This window comes from Dasypus novemcinctus, chromosome 18, assembly GCF_030445035.2.
Source record: "Dasypus novemcinctus isolate mDasNov1 chromosome 18, mDasNov1.1.hap2, whole genome shotgun sequence".
In the NCBI taxonomy this organism is placed as follows: domain Eukaryota; kingdom Metazoa; phylum Chordata; class Mammalia; order Cingulata; family Dasypodidae; genus Dasypus; species Dasypus novemcinctus.
This window is the reverse complement of record NC_080690.1, coordinates 56,177,372-56,196,166: the sequence shown is the minus strand read 5'-3', so window position 1 is coordinate 56,196,166 and position 18,795 is coordinate 56,177,372. Positions and strand designations below refer to the sequence as shown.

Sequence of the window (18,795 nt, the reverse complement as noted above, 5' to 3'; positions counted from 1 at the left end):
TGGGCAGACTGCACTTTTTTCATGCGGGGTGGCTCTCCTTGTGGGGCACACTCCCTGTGCTTGGGGGTACCCTACACGGGGACATCCCTGCATGGCGCAGCACTCCTTGTGCACAGCAGCAGCACTACACATTGGCCAGCTTACCACACGAGTCAGGAGGCCCTGAGGATCGAACACTGGACCCTCCATATGATAGACAGATGCTCTATCAGTTGAGCCATGTCTGCTTTGTTTTTTGACAGTTGTTCTGGAGATTCTTTCCATTACATTAAGAATAGTTAATAATACTCTCTACCTGGAGAAGAGCACACCAAATTTTGGTATTTCTCTCTCTCCCATTTCTCAGTGAGCTCTGTTCTTTTCCCTCACTTTCCAGTAAATTCTTTTTACTGGCCTAAAAAGAAAATAGTTGATAAAAAAATCACTATAAATATTCTAAAAAAAAGTACAGGTATTTGCAATTGACACAACTGATTGCCTAGAACACCAAGACTCTAGTAAAAAAAATAAAATTAAAAAGATTATTGTTTAAAAATGAAAGCTATGGCTGCATCCATAATTAAAATTTTTATATAACCATTTCATTATAAATACTTATGTAATAAAAGCCATAATCTGGGAGAAGATAAATCCATCATGAACTTATTATCCAGGATGCTATTTTACAAAATCTTTAATTCTTGTAAGAAATTTTTAAAAAAATTTTACAAAAGGAACATGGACAAAAAACATGAATTGGAAAGTCACAGTGTTCAGCCAATAAACAGATGTGAAAAATGCTCAACTTGAAATTAATTAGGAAAATATTAAGCCACATAACAAAAGGGATATACGGAAATATTTCACTGGTTGAAGGAACTGTAAATTGGCATAATGATGTCCTCCATTTCTATGGCAATATTTAGTGAGGGTGAAAGTGAATATAGGGAAACAGATGTGGCTCAATGATTGAGCTTCCATCTACCATAGGGGAGGCCCTGGGTTAGTGTCCCAAGACCTCCTTATGAAGGCAAGCAGGCCTGCATCTACGGAGAGCTGACAGCCTGTACCTGTGGAAAGCTGGCGCAAGATGACGCAATAAGACGGAGACAAGCAGACACAGAAGAACGCACAGTGAATGGACACAGAGAGCAGACATCAAGCAAGTGGAGTGGGGGCGGGGGAGAATAAATTTAAAAAACAAAAATAAATCTTTAAAAAACTTTCCCATCCTTGAAGTCACCCCTTTCAGCTGTTGCAGCATCTGTTAAAGTGCAATCACATCTACAATTAGTACTGGGAATAGGAGTTCTATAATGTAATCTGAGATATACTGGGTTATTTTAAAAATCAAACATTTTCTTTGCTAGTTTTTAGACAAGTACTTAATGTTTCCCCCCCCCCTTTTCGGGAAATACGGTATAGATCTCACATGGTTCTATGACCACAAAAGCATTTACTTCAAGTACCATTAAATGCTAGGGTTCTGTGGATACTTTTAGAAATTTTGTACTTTTCACAAAGCTCTCTTAAAAAAGTATTACCTGTGAGGAGAAACCCACTGACAAGAAACAGAAACTAATTATAGCACTTAAAATGGACTTGGAGTTACAAATCTTAATAAATGACCACAATGACATCAGAAAGGTTTGGATGAAAAAGAGTTGTAGCATTCATCATTTTTTGGACAATAGTAACTTTTAAGTGTTGAATTCCTGTTTTGCATATGCATTATTCATACCTTTGGTAAAGTCACATAAAATGAAATGGAAAGAAACAATCCAAAAGATATTGGGATGGAATCATGTCATTTTTCCCCATGATTTTACATTGCTGTTAGAATACTTAAAATGGGGATACATAATTAAATCATAACCAATCAGGCCCTCAGTATTCGACTACTGAGTTAAATTTATTTGGAATTTTATACGAATCTGAAGTGAAATTGGTCCAGATTTTGTTTAGATGCTATCTAATTTTTATTACAGGGATATTTGCCTTATAGCATTGTGGGTTGAATCATATCCTCCCAAGGTGTGATGAAATCCTAGCCCTCTGTACCTATGAATGTGAGATCTTAGTTGAAAACAGGGTCTTTGCAGATGTAATCAAGTTAAGATGTCATACTGGATTAGGGTGGGTCCTAAATCCAATGACTGGTGCCCATATATAATGGTCATGTAAAAACACACACACACAGGGAGACTGCCATGGGACAACGGAGCAGATCCATCTGCCAGCCTAGGAAGCCACGGAATTGCCGGCAACAACTAGAAGCTAGGAGAGAGGTACATAACAGATGTTCCCTCAGTCTCCAGAAGACTGATTTCACTTCTGGCCTCCAGGACTGAGAATTTTGTTTTAAACCACCCCAATTGTTGTACTTTGTTATGGCAGCTCTAGAAAACTAACTGAGATGGCAAGAACTTGTTAGATGTTATCTGTTCTTTAAATCTTTTTACTGCCTGCAAAAATATCATTTTTTTAAAACAAGAAATTCATTTAAATTTAAAATTTAAATTTTTTCTCTACTTACGTCTGTACAGATTTTCTGCAGTGTAGTTCTAATTTGTTCTTGCTATGTTTTTGTACATAATGGAATATATGTATTGAGTACTAAAAATATAATTTTTTATAAGATTTTTTTCTGCCCTCTCCCCCCCCTCCCCAGTTGTCTGCTGTGTCCATTCACTGTGTGTTCTTCTGAGACCGCTTCTATCTTTATCAGCTGCACCAGGAATCTGTGTTTCTTTTTGTTGCGTCATCTTGCTGTGTCAGCTCTCCATGTGTGCAGCACCATTCTTGGGCAGGCTGCACTTTCTTTCATGCTGGGCAGCTCTCCTTACGGGGCGCACTTCTTGCACATGGGGCTCCCCTACTGGGGGGACACCTCTGCATGGCAGGGCACTCCTTGCATGCAACAGTACTGCACATGGGCCAGCTCCACACAGGTCAAGGAAGCCCGGGGTTTGAACCACGGAACCTCCCATGTCGTAGGCAGACGCCCTAACCATTGGGTCAAGTCTGCTTCCCTATATAACAATTTTAAGTCTGTGATTTATGTTAACTATTTCACCTTTCACATACATAAAACTGCAACTGAGTTATTTCCTTCTTCCCATAAGTACTGCCAATTCTACACTAATGATATTTTCCAAGAAAATATCCTTGATGTCTATTAACTATCCCATTACTTTTTACTTTATTATATGAATTACTTCTTGCTATGTAGGGGTTTTTCTTTCATTTTTGTGGCTTAACTTCTTTTTTTTCCCTACATATTTATCAGTTACCTATTATGTGACACTGTCAAGTGTGGGGGCGGCAGTGAATAAGACAGTGGTTCTTTTGTTTTGTTTTTGGTGCCGAAACCCAGGACAACGGTTCTTCAGTTCAGGTTTTCTGAATGCATTAAGGTTTTTAATTTTCTACCAAGTAGAGCTTTGGCAACATGCCAGGAAATTTTATTGTAGACATTACATTATCATTCATCTCTAAATATTTTCAAGGTTCAGATTAGACTTTCTACCTTAAAAAACTTTATTATGGAAAATTTCAAATATATGGAAAGTTTAGAGAATATCTAGTACTATCATCTGATTTTTATTATTGGTATCATTTTACCAATCTTGTTTCAACCTTCCCTTCAACCTTTTTTTCCTGAAGCTTTTTTTTTTTTTAAGGAGGCACCAGGAATTGAAGCCAGGATCTCATATATGGAAAGCAGGCACTCAACCACTGAGCTACATCTACTCCCCTCCCTGAAGCATTTTAAAACAAATCATAGGTAAGACATTTTATCTCCATGTGGATCCTTAACATACAAGCACTTACACAAACACTTCCACAATGCCATCATCATGACTTTGTGAACAACTGCTTAATATCACTTCATACTCAGACCATGTTTACATTTCTACAAGTCTCAAAAATTTTACTCAAATCATGATCCAAATACATTCCTTACACTATATTTGATTGTTGTACCACATAAGTCTCTTTTGATTTGTAAGATTTATTTTTCCATGATACAAATTAAGAAACTAGGTCATTATTCAGAATTTCCTATATTCTGGATTTGGTTATTTGCTTCCTTGTCATTAATTTGTTCATTTCTTATAAATTAGTAATTAAATTTAGAGACCTAATAATTCTGGTCCAATTTTTGGGCAAGGATTTAACAGGTGCTGCTGTGAACATTCTACTGCATCATATCAAGACGCTACAGTCTGGTTGATCCACTTTACAGAGATGTTAATATAGATTAGTTGGTTGTCATTCTGCTCCATCCTTTATCTTCCATCTAATGGCCTTGTTCATTATTTTATAGTCTTCAAATTCTATCATTCCTTCCACATTTATTGGCTGGCATTCTCTAATAAAAACTCCCCTTCAACAACTGCTTGCCTTGAAATTTAACATGTAAAGGAAATACAAGATAAATTCCCATTCTTTTCCTTAACTTTGAAACAATGCCTTAGTAGCCCCCAAGCTGACCAAAGCATTTGATCAGATACACAAGAAGCTATCGGATGTTATAGCAGCCCTGACAAAAGGAAACATAAACCAACTTGAAGGGATTCCTACTGGTAAAAGCATAAATCCAAGGGGGAAAAAAATCTGCAATGCAGTGATTATTAAAAATGACTTACCATTGGGGGGGGAGAGGGGGGGTGGGGGGGTGGGGTTGAATGGGACCTCACATATATATTTTTAATGTAATATTATTACAAAGTCAATAAAAAAAAATGTAAAAATAAAAAAATAAAAAAAAATTAAAAAATGACTTACCCAAGTTTCCTATTTTGTTTTTCTTATTTTTTATTAACAAGGAATATGGATCATAGGATATTTGTTCTAATGAACAAATTGTCACACTATCCTTATTCTTGAACGTGTATTCTCAAAAACTCCACATGCAACTAAAGTTTTCTTCCCTGCATTTTTCCAACGCAGTTTAATAAAGAATTTCTGACTTTCACTCTTTTAACAAGAATTACCTGAACTTTCTTAAAAGATGAGTGGTGGTAGAAGACATTTCTATATTCATTATGCCCATGTGAATTCGCAAAGGGTAAAATAACGTTAAAACAAAACTTAATGGCTTAAAATAATTTTACTACATCTCAGGTCACGAATTTGGGCAGGGACTCTAGTTAGGCAATTCTTCTGTTCTGTATGGCATCAAGCGATGCCCCTATTGGCATTTGACTAAGGACTGTTCTGGAGGATCCAAAACTATTTCACTCACATGTTGGGTATCTCTGGAAGAACAGACTGAGCTGGGTGCCTCTCCTTCTCCATGTCATCTCAGGGCCTCTCCATGAGGTCTCCTCAGAAGAGTAACCAGACTTTTCCCACATGACAGCTCAGGGCTTCTGAGAGTGTTTCAAGAAATGATGCCAGTAAAGCCTGGGTTCAAAAACTGGCACAGCAGTACTACTGTATTCTACTGGTCAAAGCAGCCAAAGTTCACCCATTCAGGGGGAGGTGATGTGGACTCCACCTCTTGATGGGAGGAGTGTCAAGAGAATTTGTAATCATTTTTTATCCTAAGCGTTTCATATTAACAAATTTCAAATGAAGAAACTGTAGCACAGAGGTGTTAAATATCCTGCTGCTCAATACAGAACACAATTAGGAAAGTGGTGGGATACAGATGCTGTGTCTTTTTTTTTTTTTGAGGTACCAAGGGTCAGGGAATGAACCTGGGACCTCATATGTGGGAAGTTGGTGCTCAACCACTGAGCCACATTGGTTTCCCTGAGTTGGTTTTTTTTCATTTGTTTTTTTCTTCAGGGTGCATGGGTAACCAAACCCAGGACCTCCTATGTGGGAGGTGGGCACTCAACCACTTAAGCCACTTCCACCCCCAAGTGTCTTTCTCACATTTGTTATATTGATAGTATTAGTCTTTAGGATGAATGTTCTGAAGTTTACCAGGTTTGAGTGATGGTGGAATATATTAACACATTCTTTCAATGATTTAAAATCTTTTATGCCAAGCCAAGGTATTAATCACTACATTCATAGAATGTTCTGTAACACAAGATTAAGGTTTTCTTATATTTTTACATTATGAATTTTCAGATGATGGGTAAGGTGTGAATGTTGTCTAAAGGCCTTCTTACATTCCTTACATTCATAGGGTTTCTCACCAGAATGAATTCTCAGATGTTGAATAAGGGATGAATTAAGTCTAAAGGCCTTCCTACATTCCTTACATTCAAAGGGTTTCTCACCAGTATGAATGCTCTGATGCAGAGTAAGTTTTTGGCGCAATCTAAAGGCCTTCCCACATTCCTGACATTCATAGGGTTTTTCACCAATATGAATACTCTGATGTTGAGTAAGTTGTGACAGTAGTCTAAAGGTCTTTCCACATTCCTTACAGTCATATGGTTTAATACCAATATGAATACTCTGATGTGAAATAAGTTGTGAGTAACGACTAAAGGCCTTCCAGCATTCTTTACATTCATAAGGTTTCTCACCAGTATGAATTCTGTGATGGAGAATAAGATGATAACCACGACTAAAGGTCTTTCCACATTCCTTACATTCATAGGGTTTCTCACCAGTATGAATTCTCTGATGGAGAGTTAGCTGTTGTCGTACTCTAAAGGCCTTCCCACATTCCTGACATTCATAAGGTTTCTCACCAGTATGAAGTTTGTGATGTACTCTAAGGCCTGAGGCACACAAAAAAGGCTTCCCACATTCTTTACATTCATAGGGTTTTTCAGAAATATTAAGTCTCTGGTGTCGTGTAAGGTGTGCGAACTGTCTAAAGGCCTTCCCACATTCTTTACATACAAAAGGTTTCTCACCAGTATGAATCCTCAGATGGAGAGTAAGTTGTCCACGCACTCTAAAGGCTTTCCCACATTCTTTACATTCATAGGGCTTCTCACCAATATGAATTTTCTGATGTACTCTAAGATCTGAGACACATGTGAAAGCTTTTCCACATTCCTTACATTCATAGAGTTTTTCATCAGAATGAAGTCTCTGATGGCGTGTAAGATGGGCAGTCTGCCTAAAGGCCATCCCACATTCCTTACATTCATAGGGTTTTTCACCAGTATGAATTCTGTAATGAAAAGTAAGTTGTTGGCGCACTCTAAAGGCCTTCCCACATTCCTTACATTCATAGGGTTTCTCAACAAAATGAGTTCTCTGATGTGTAGTAGGAGGCATATGTTTCTGATAAGAGGACACTTTTTCAGAGGTGATTTTCACTTGACTGAAATATCCCTGCTGAGGTCCTTCTTGGCCTTCAAATTTGCTTTTGCATTTCCAATCATGTTTTAAAACAAGGCCTTTAAGGCCATGATTTTTAATTGTTTCCATTATCTTCCACTGGGATAAATTTATTTCATAAAAGTCATTTTCTGAAAATAACTTCTTGGCCTCATACCCAGTCTTCAAATCTGAAAGACAAGAGAGCAAACATGCCATTTTCTTGTTCCAAAAGGAGAATTTCTATAGTGAAATATAAAAATCAAATAGTGAAATAAAACAATCTAATTAATTGAACTCTAAAATACTATCATGCAATTTGAAAGAAAAGTGAGGTTGGTGATTGAGTAAACATTTTAAGTCAGTGATTCTTAAAGTGAGGTGTGGATCAAAATCATCTTGGGATCTTGCTACAAATAATGAAGTTCAGACACCACCCAAACAACTTGGAACAGATTCTACAGACCTGGGCAACTCTATATCTAATACTCTCCATATATGATTCTGAAGGAGATCAAAGATTAAGGATCCCTACTTAAATTTTTTTCAACAATTTCCCTTTATTCTTAGAATAAAATCTAAACTTGCCATGGTTAACAGGGTGTCTCTGCTTACCTATGTGACATCAACTCAAATCCCCTTTATTAAATGACTTTATTGTTACCTGGAGACACCTCCTTTCTAATCTTAGAACATGCTCCAACTTACATCCTTATCTTAGGATTTTTGACATCACAGTTGGCTATACCTCCCACAATGCTCTATTAGGGTTCTTTACATGACTGGCTCCTTTTTACTCTCGAGGTCTCAAATTAAGTCACTTCCTATAAGGTTGACAGTATTGACATCTAAAGCTACAATGTTATTTTCTATCCTTTGCCTTCTCAATTTTGAAATTTATATATTTATTACTTTTCCACTTATTATTCTGCTTATTTTCTTAACCCTAAACCTCCCCCAGAGCAGCAACAATCCTTACTCTATTCTCCATTAACTAATAAAAACTAATAAATCCATGACACATAATAGGTTTTAGTCATTTAATTCCCATAGGAATATATTTGTTCTGAATGTATTTCCCTGCTTCTAATCTCTCACACCTTATTTCAACAATTAAATATTCTCTTCATTGAAGCCAGGCCTGTAAAATATGTAACTAGCTGTCTTTCTGTTGCTTAAACACTTACAATGCAGTGAAAATGGGGAGCTCTACTTATTTATCTCCCTTCAAGTTTATTCTATTACTCGTACATTTCACAAATGTTCAACCATTTTTTTTTCTCCCTCCCTCCCTTCCCCAAGTCTTCTCTCTTCCATTTCCTCAAAGACAAGACCATTCCTATATTTTCTGAACATATATATAAAGACTTTTTTAATACAGGGAAATATGTTTATACCATATTGAAATTCTCAGCAAAAAATAAGTGGGTATGTTAGTAACTCACAAATGGGGACAAAGGGTCTGTGCAGTCACCTGAGTGTGAAGGACTTGCTAACAAAAGTCATACTGGACACAGACCAGAGGATTGTAAGGCAGTATGGGGAATGTAAGAGGAAAGTCTATACATTTAATGAGTTATATATGAGAGGGAAAAAGGATGACATTTTCAGTTATTACAATATGGTCTGTATAAAAGAGTTGAAAATATACAGGCATTTTCTAACAAACTGAAAATTAACAACAAAATCATAAAAACCAAGTCAATCCATCTGAAAATTTAAAACCATATTAAATAATTTTTAGATAAATAGGAAAATAAAATCCAAAAGAGCATTTTAACTTTTTATAAAACAAAGTTAATTTTTAAAACTATATATAAGTATATATGTAATATAACTACAGTGCAATCAAAATGAAGGAAAAATATGAATAACACCACTCAAAAAATAAAGTAAATCAAAGCAAAGCAGAACTGAAATAAAAGAATTTGATTAGTTGGAAAAAAGAAAAAAGAATAAAGCAAAAACTGACTTTTTTGAAATCAGCAAAATAGATACACTCTTAGTTAATATAATGAAAACAACAGGAAAGCAGACATAGGAATAAGAAATGGCTAAGTGAAAATAATAATACAGAGATTAGCTGGGAAAAAAGGATTACTTTGCCAATAAATTTTTAAAACACAGCCTACATGAATTAATATTCTAGGAAAATATAATTTACCAAAACTGATTTCAGAAGAGAGATTGCTTAAACAGATCAACTGTCAAAACAGAGAATGTTATCATACTTACTCTCTCTCTCCAACTCCTCACCCTTCCACCACCGCCCCCCACTCCAGGAAAAAAAAAGGTTACTAAAGCTTTAAAGAACACATTAGCCAAAATCTATTTAGACTAAGAACTAAGAAAAAGGAAGACTTCCAAAATGTTTTCATGAAGTGATATCACACTGTATAAAAATCACTTATAAAAAGAAAACTATAGAACAATTTCTTATGAACACGGATATAAAAATTCTAAACATATAATAAAACAACATGTTGAAAGACCCATTATTGTTTATTAGAAGAATGTTAATGTGGTCCAATATGGAGAAACTTATTAAGATTAACTCATCATACTAATAAAACTAAGGAAGAAGAAAATCACATGATCAATTCCATAGATGCTGAACAGGCAACTGAAAATAAGGCAAGAACCATTCCTGATTAAAAACAACAACAGGGAAGCAGTTGTGGCTCATCTGATACCCAGGGCCTCCTGACCCGTGTGGTGAGCTGGCCCATGTGCAGTGCTGCCTGCGCGCAAGGACTGCCATGCCACGCAGGGGTGTCTGATGAGCAAGGATGCACCCCACAAAAACAGCCGCCCCGCACGAAAAAAGCACAGTCTGCCCAGGAGTGGCGCTGCACACACAGAGAGCTGATGCAGTAAGATGATGCAACAACAACAAAGTGACAGTTTCCCAGTGCTGCGTGACAAGAATGCAAGTGGACACAGAAGAACACACAGTGAATGGACACAGAGAGCAGACAATAGTGGGGAAGGTAAGAGATAAATAAAAAATAAATCTTTAAAAACAACAATAACAACAACAACAACAAAGTTTTACCAATAGGAAGGAATTCTTCCCTAAAATGATAAAATGTACATTATCTCAGCCAAAGGGGAAGCTTGCTCACCATTATCACTACTATTTAACCATGTACTGGATTATAAGTCAATACAATTAGACAGCAGAAGAAAATCAGAGGTAGAATAAGATAAAACTGTTTTTTCTAGATGAAATTATTTCATAATTGGAAAACCTAAGAGATTTAAATAACAAATAATAACAGGATTTAGTAAGGTAGTAGAATATAAAATCAAAATACTAAAACCAATAGCCTTCATACATGTATTTAATAGTAAGATAAAATTGTGAAAAAAAGATCCCATTCACAATGGTAACAACAAAAAGGGTAAACTTCAAACATACATATAAAGAAATTCCAAATATATACATGAGGAAAATCTCCCTGAAGCATTTGGCATTAGATTTTCTAAAGAAATCACAGAGCAAACCAAAAGAGGGCGATTACTCTGCACAAGGTAAGAGTGGCCTACCAAGTGTTTTCATGCTGAAAAGCTGTCAAGGAAGGAGGTGTAGAGACAGTGGCAAACAACAGGATAATTACTGTGTTTAAAGCAGCCAGGTGGACTGAATCCTGCAGATTACCTTCCTTATACCAAAAAGCAGCTATTGTCTGCCTCTAGAGGAAGCAAAAGGCATTGGGCGAGGGAGTAAGAGACAAGAAGTCACTCCTGGAGATGTTATACTCACAGGCCCAGCTGGCAAAGCCATGAACAAATTAAGGTCAGTAGCACTTTTTCCTGAAAGCATCTAATTTAATTAAATAATCTGTAACTTCACGAATAACTACGAAAAGACACTTGATTCTATGAAAGCAAAATGGAACACTTTGGAAAACCTGGTCATATATACACATTACTAAAAATCATGGCTGTCAAAATATAAGTGCAGGAGGGACAAAAGTAAAAGATTGGGGAAACATAATTAAGAAGTATTCTACACTCATAATTTAAGTGTCTTTTGTTTTTTTTTTCCCAGTTTTAAAAACTTGAAACTAGAAATGGACAATGCAGTATATGTGTAGTTTAGGTGATAAAAAACGAAGAACTATGAGGCACTATGGCCACATATCAAAAGTATTGGCTAGCAGATACACATGTTAATGTTCTGAGTTAAAATAATACTTTTACATTACAGACATAAAATATTTAACCCACTTTTATGAATTAACATACAAAAGACCAGACTTTCTATCAAACATTACTGATGAGAACCCAGAAAAATATAAGCCCTTTTTTTGATCAGGTAAAAATGCAGCTGATGTTTGTAATTTGCATTAGTTATGGTTTATAAAGTTAATAATACTGAATTAGCAAATACTGAATCATTGCTCCTATGGGAAATACAGAGTTAGGTTCCTGCATGCCTCTGGTCACAACATTTTCAATAACTGACCAATATAAAACCTTGTTTCATGTGTGTTTCTCTGTTTAAATAAACCTTATATCATTGGTTCATTAACATTGAACTCACAGCCAACAACACTATAACTCATACCTGAACAAAGCTTATCTAACACATATATTTGCTATATAAGGCACGTCATAACCTTCTTGAATTTAGGAACAACAGAAAGTACTTCTGCACTATGCTTAAGGGCTATTTTAAACAGCAAATCAACAAAACAAGGCACAAAAGTGCAAAAAATGTGGCATTAAATATACCGCGAAAAGGACGCTTGTTTACAGTATGAAAGCTGAAACAAGAAGGAAGAGTGTTGCCTTGTTTGACAACAGCTGAGAACATGCATGTTGGGCAACTCAAGTTTTCCTCTGCTCTGTGCATGTGTGCTAATGACCACAAAAGCACAAGTATTGATTTGGACATTATAAATAAATGTTAGCAAGTGGGCAAATTTGCAAATATGAAAATGAGGACGTACTATATATAAATATAAAACCATAAATGTGACTCTCCCCTGTAGATAACTTTAATTAAATGGAAAATATGAATCAAATTACCTGGACATAGTACCTAGCCTGTCTGGGCATCGTTAATACAAGAAGCTCTGGGATAAAGATTTGGTTCAAAGAAAGCCCTATTCACATTTCAACCTGGGGGACAGTTTATAAAGATCTGATACATAAAACCTGATAACCAAGGAACTATACTTTTAAGAATCAATTTAATCATATCCTGAATAAGTTCATACTGAACGCTAATACTAAATAGACATTACTAAAAATTATGGCTGTCAAAAACTAAGTGTGGGAGAGACAATCCTAATGATCTTGTTTATTTCACTAAGAAAAGAACAAAAATATGCTATCTTCCCTCTCTGCACTGACCAACCTACCTGTACCCATAACCACATCATTTCCCCTTTATTTCCTCTTTTTTTTTTTTTTAAAGATTCATTTATTTATTTAATTTTCCCCCCTCCCCTGGTTGTCTGTTCTTGGTGTCTATTTGCTGCGTCTTGTTTCTTTGTCCGCTTCTGTTGTCCTCAGCGGCACGGGAAGTGTGGGCGGCGCCATTCCTCGGCAGGCTGCTCTTTCATTTCACGCTGGGCGGCTTTTCCTCACGGGCGCACTCCTTGCGCGTGGGGCTCCCCCACGCGGGGGACACCCTTGCGTGGCACGGCACTCCTTGCGCGCATCAGCACTGCACATGGCCAGTTCCACACGGGTCAAGGAGGCCCGGGGTTTGAACCGCGGACCTCCCATATGGTAGACGGACGCCCTAACCACTGGGCCAAAGTCCGTTTCCCTTATTTCCTCTTATTCAATAATCCTATCCCCTCCACCACCCTACTCAAGGATTCTGCTCCCACAATTATCCTTTCTGTACAAAAACAATTTCTGCCCCTAAAGAATCATTCCAATGAACACACAAATATGTTCTAATATCTCATATCACAAAATACAGTGTTTATACCCCATGCTTCCATCTAACTATGGAACCTATTTCCCAGCTTCCCTTCACAATTCCTCCAAAGAGGTATATTATACACATTCTTGCCACTGCCTCCTTTACCCTTTCCTCATTAAATCACTCCCATCAGGCTTTCATCCTGACTCCACTGAAATCACTCTTGACAAGGGCACCAGCACTATCCATAGTCCTCATTCCCTACTCCCTCCATCTTGGAACATTTTCATTTCTTTTAACTTTATCTCAATAGCTGTAGGGAGCCACCCGCTGTGAGACCTATTTACAGGCCTCCCACAACATGGTGGATCTCACAACATGGCGGAGTTCACAAATCTGCCCTATCATTTCCTTATTCTTCTCCTCCCTGCTTCTTTGTTCTCCCCCTCCCGCCTCTACTCAGGTGACCACAGCAATACGCATGCGCAAAGCACGAAAATCCACAGACCCGGTACGAACTGTCAGCCAATCCCCTCCTTGGACGTCTGCCACCCACAAGACCAGCCTATCACCTATGTACACGTTCCCTTCCCTCTCTATATATCCCCATGTTTTACCCCCAATAAATGACACTTGATCAGAATCCTGTCTTGTCTCCATTCTTCTCTCGACTCCTGCCCCACCCTGCTTCTTCCCACAGGTCCCTGGACTCGCCCCCGCAGGACGGGAGCAAATAGCTACTCCTTTACTGCTCCCTCTTTAAAGGTCTAAATGTGGAGTGCCCCATGAATCAGTCCGCAGGCCTCTTCTCTTTATCTGTTCTCTTCCATCTGCATGCCTTCCCTAGGTGATCACATCCAGACCCATGGCTTTAAATAAAATAAAGACACTCAGATATATGTATCAGGTCCCAATCTCTCCCTGAGCACTAAGCATACATACTCGACATCTCAAACTGAAGGAATAACTGGCATCTTAAATTTAAAATAGTCAAAATAGAACTATCATCTACCTTCTAACCAGCTGTTCCTGTCTTCTTCACCTCAGTAAACTGCGCATCCATTTAACTAGCTATTCAAGCTAATACTCTTATCTTCTCGAAAGCACTCTTTCACTCTTACTCCATTTATAATCCGAACGGCATGTTCTTTTGACACTACCTCCATTTATAGCACCAATCTAACAGTTTCTTACCACCCCCTACTATTGCCATTCTTATTCAAGTCAGATAATCTCTAATCCGGACAAATGAAATAGCCCTGTACTGGTCCTCCCTGCTTTTGCACTCAACTAGAAGGATCATTTTAAAACATAAAACAGATCATTGCTTCCAGTTTCTTCTATGATTACATTATTTGGTCCCTTGCTCAGAAGCATTTACTTCATGTCTCTCCTCAAATATCACATGTTCAAAAGCCTCCCTTCATTTGTCCATTTTTTCTGTATGCAAGTTCTACTTAAGTACAATTTACTTAAAGTAAGGAAGGGAAGGGAGCAGAACAGAGAGAAGGAATGAATCATCTTGTTTAAAATGTCTAACTTTGAGTCAACAGTTATTTTGGCTAAAATGCTGCCTGACTAAACTGGTTTTACTTTATTTACTTGGAACCTCTCCATTTCATTTTCTTTTCCTTGAGTATTAATAGTTATAAATGTCATTTAATTACCTAAATATAAATAAGAAAATAGATTGGCAAAAAATTTTTAAAAAATAAAATAAAGCACCTGTTTTTTCTTTCCTTTGGTAGAGAGTCAGTCAGAAGATACACATATATCATATACAATATGGGTATTTAAATGGCCCTAAAGTTACAAAATGTGAAATGTTAATCCAAAATGAGTTTTCTTAGCCAGACTTGAGTATACAAATAAAATACAAAATAAGATATTTTTATATAAAGAATTTTAGGGAATCTTTTTTCACAAGATGAAAATAGCACAGAGGTAGAAGCTAAACCAAGTAATCATTCTCTCTAGAGTCTATTAGTCATGTTTCTCCTTAATGTGAAGGTATAGGTACACAGATGGAAAAAGACAAAAATAGTTTTCTATCCCTTATCACTCTCTATCCCCTTACTTTTCTTCAAAGCACTGCTGTTATCTGACATATATTTTCTATTTCTCTATGGCTATTATCTTTCTCTTATTACAAAATACACTCCATGGGAACAAGGACTTTATCAGTTATGGTCATCACTGTAATGAGAGTTTCTGGCTCAGAGTGAGCACTTAAATATTTGCTGAATACATGGAATAATGTACTTTTAAATAATGGAGACATGTAAGCCTAAATGCAAGAGAAAAGAAACTCAAAAAAATATAGATAAAAGTTTGGCAATAGAAAGCAAATAGAGTACTCCTACCCACTGATCCTCCTATAAGGGAAGAAAACAAAAGAGAAAAGAGAAAAAAGAAGAAGAGCGATAAATGGTACAAAGACAAAGTTTTTTTAGTATCCCTATCTGAGAAGACTTTAGTTTGCTCCCCACTTCTCAGACCTCTTCTCCTCAGGTAATGGACCTTTAAAGAGGGCTTTCTAAATAACACCAAAGGGTGTATGCCTGTTTTCCATCCAGTAGGCTTTTCTGTGGTGATGGTTTCCTCTTGCCTGACCCTTACTCACCTGGGTGTCGTCTTCTTCCTTTCCTCACAACCTTCCAGGGCTCTTTTCCTTGCTCCAATAAGGAAATCACATCTGGTTTAGAAATGAAATATCCTGCTTACAAGAAAAGAAATGTAAGATAACGTAGAAATATAAAATAAGTTCAAAATTACGTTGAGTCAGTCTTGGCTAAATTTGTAATAAACCATATTTTAAAAAATAATTTATAAAGCCTTTGAACAAACAAGGGCAAGAGAAAAAAAGTTAACCTTAAGGTTACACAATAAAGAGATTAGAGAGGAAGGGAAAAGTTCTTTATAATTTTATTCATACAGTGCTTCTTCTTAAGAAGTACTAGAGGGAAACGGACTTTGGCCCAGTGGTTAGGGCGTCAGTCTACCACATGGGAGGTCAGTGGTTCAAGCCCCGGGCCTCCTTGACCCGCGTGGAGCTGGCCCATGCGCAGTGCTGATGCGCGCAAGGAGTGCCGTGCCACGCAGGGGTGTCCCCCGCGTAGGGGAGCCCCACGCGCAAGGAGTGCACCCATAAGGAGAGCCGCCCAGCGCGAAGGAAGGAGCAGCCTGCCGAGGAATGGTGCCGCCCACACTTCCCCTGCCGCTGACGACAACAGAAGCGGACAAAGAAACAAGACTCAGCAAAGAGACACAGAAAACAGACAACCAGGGGAGGGGAGGGGAATTAAATAAATAAAAATAAATCTTTAAAAAAAAAAAAAAAAAAAAAAAGAAGTACTAGAGTATTGTGGTTGAGAGCACAGACTGCCTGGATTCAAATCCTGCCTCTGCCACATCCCAACAATGTGACCTTGGGCAAGTTATTTCTATACCCCATTTTCCACATCTGTAAAACAGGGAAAAATTATAGTACCTATTTTTTTTTTTACAGAACTTATCTTACATAGTTGTCTTGAAGGTTATATAAGTTAATGTCTCAGAACAATGCCTAGTATATATAGCAAGCACTATATCTGTATTTATTAATTTATTTTTTGTTAAGAGGAAAATAAGAAACTTCCTGAGATATTTACTGTTATTTCTTAGGATAGTCATATGTTAGATGCAAAATTCTTGAATTTTTAACTTTCACTCAAAAAAGTAGATAAATGTGAATGTTTATTAAAAAAGAAATGTGTCCTCTTGAATTTTAAATAAATTCTATTGATCAAACTTACCACTACATAAATTATATTATGTTCTTCTGATAAAGAAGAAGCAGAATCTAGCTATTTTCCTTACAGGTGTATCAACAAATAAAACATCTATAGGAATTCTGAGTTCAAATGTAGAGTGAAACTAGGTTTCTTTGAAACCAACTATGCTGCATATCACAGATTTCAAATCCAACCCATTCATCATTTAGTAAGAACTGAAGGCCATTTAAGGATGGGGAAGATCAATGCGCTTAATAGTGCTCACTTCTAACCCAAAAAAGCTCTAACCATTTCACAGGGAACAGAAATTTAGCTAACATCTTGAAACATCCCAGAAAAGAAAGCTGGTATTCCAGAGAACTAAGTCTAGATTACTTGAGGAGGATAGCCTTACCCAATGAAACCAAGTTGCTGTAGTTCTCCAGCATCACATCTCTGTACAAGTCCCTCTGTTCCAAGTCTAGGCATTCCCACTCCTCCTGAGAGAAGACTATGGACACATCATTGAACATCACTGACCCCTGAAATGAAAAACCCATTTATTAAAATAGAAATTAAAGGAAATACGTTTTAAGATGGAAGGAGAAAAGATGGAAGAGACAGTGCAGAAATAGGACCATATAGCAAATATACAGGCTTAGGGTGAATGCTTATAACACCAAAAGAGAGTTAGGAAATGAGTGTGCCTGATGCAGAGTATTTCTGAAGGATCCTATAGCTATAAATAAAGCTTCTTGCATACTCTGGTATACCTTAATTATCCAAGCATGCCTGGGAAAAGAAAAAAATCAATTTTCCAATTAAATGAAATGTTGTATGTAAGCCTTCTATATGCTATTTGTTTCCTTTATAAATTCTCAAGAATTATGAGTTCTTCTACTCCTTCCCCCTTAAGGAACAGATATGAAAAAAATTTTCCTTCAATATCTCTGTCTTAGAAAAGGATTTAAATACAATTTTAAAATGTTACCATTAAGCCAGAGTACATCATAAGCATTTTTCCTTGTTATGACAAATTTTTAAATGAACTTTTTAAAAAACTGGTTGTAAAATAGATTACACAATGGATCTATCAGAAAATCAAATCTCAAAGGTCCTCCTTAATTCTCAGAGCCTACAATCACCTACCACTTATGTATCTGGATGGTCTTCTTACTTGCTACCATTTTCCATTCCTCACTATATGTATTCCTTATTTTTGAGTTAGAGAATAATGATGCAGTAAAATCCAGAACCACAAAGATGTCACCCACAAATAGCACAACACATCCTTTTCAACTATGAAAGGAACCTTGTTCCTAATGTACAACAATTAGGCATTCCCAGAGATCCCTGATCTATGCAAGACCTAATCCCCACTCCTAAAAGCCTCAAAAAGCACGAGATCTCATCATATACCGAGACTGAGGCCAACCAACAACAAATCCCATATTATATATTTGGAAAATCCAAGTCTGGAAAAGTTCAGAGCTTTGTTTTGATGGTCAATGGGTTCATCCTCTCTCAATAATTCATGGGGGATGGTCAAACAGCTCTCTCAAGGATTTTACTTCTGCTCCATCGCTACTCTTGGCAGAAGACTGAGAACAGAGGAGATGCTGAATGATATGTTCAATGAGTACAGAAACAATGACTGGGAAAAAAGTGAGCTGAGAGGATGAACATTGGGTAATTTAGTTTCATCCCTCACTGGATTTAAAGCAAGTAGGGAGTAGGTTCTTGGATGGGACTCTGATAAACAGGAAGTTCCAGGTTAAAGAAACGTTTACAGGACCTAAACATGACAGAATTTCCAGGCGGAAAAAGAAACAGTGACTTACATGGGCCATGGTTTAGAAATTCAAGAACTGGTCAGTCTTCCTTGGGAATTTACTTGCCTGGAGAAGCACAGAATCCAAAAAGGTCAGAGCTGAG

At 37.1% G+C, this 18,795-nt stretch overlaps 1 protein-coding gene across 1 annotated transcript in view; it reads right to left on the bottom strand.

Annotated features, from left to right (window-relative positions):
• Positions 1–5,960: 5,960 nt before the first annotated feature.
• The window catches only part of LOC101445220 (zinc finger protein 82 homolog), a 106,636-nt gene continuing 93,801 nt past the window's right edge, over positions 5,961–18,795 (bottom strand). Inside the window, exons 6-9 of the mRNA XM_012530446.4 lie at positions 18,702–18,713; positions 17,276–17,402; positions 15,732–15,827; positions 5,961–7,412 (exon numbers count right to left, since the gene is read on the bottom strand). Of these exons, the coding sequence (XP_012385900.2) occupies positions 6,043–7,412; positions 15,732–15,827; positions 17,276–17,402; positions 18,702–18,713 (1,605 nt within the window). The 3' untranslated portion in view covers positions 5,961–6,042. The remainder of the gene's footprint in view (positions 7,413–15,731; positions 15,828–17,275; positions 17,403–18,701; positions 18,714–18,795) is intronic.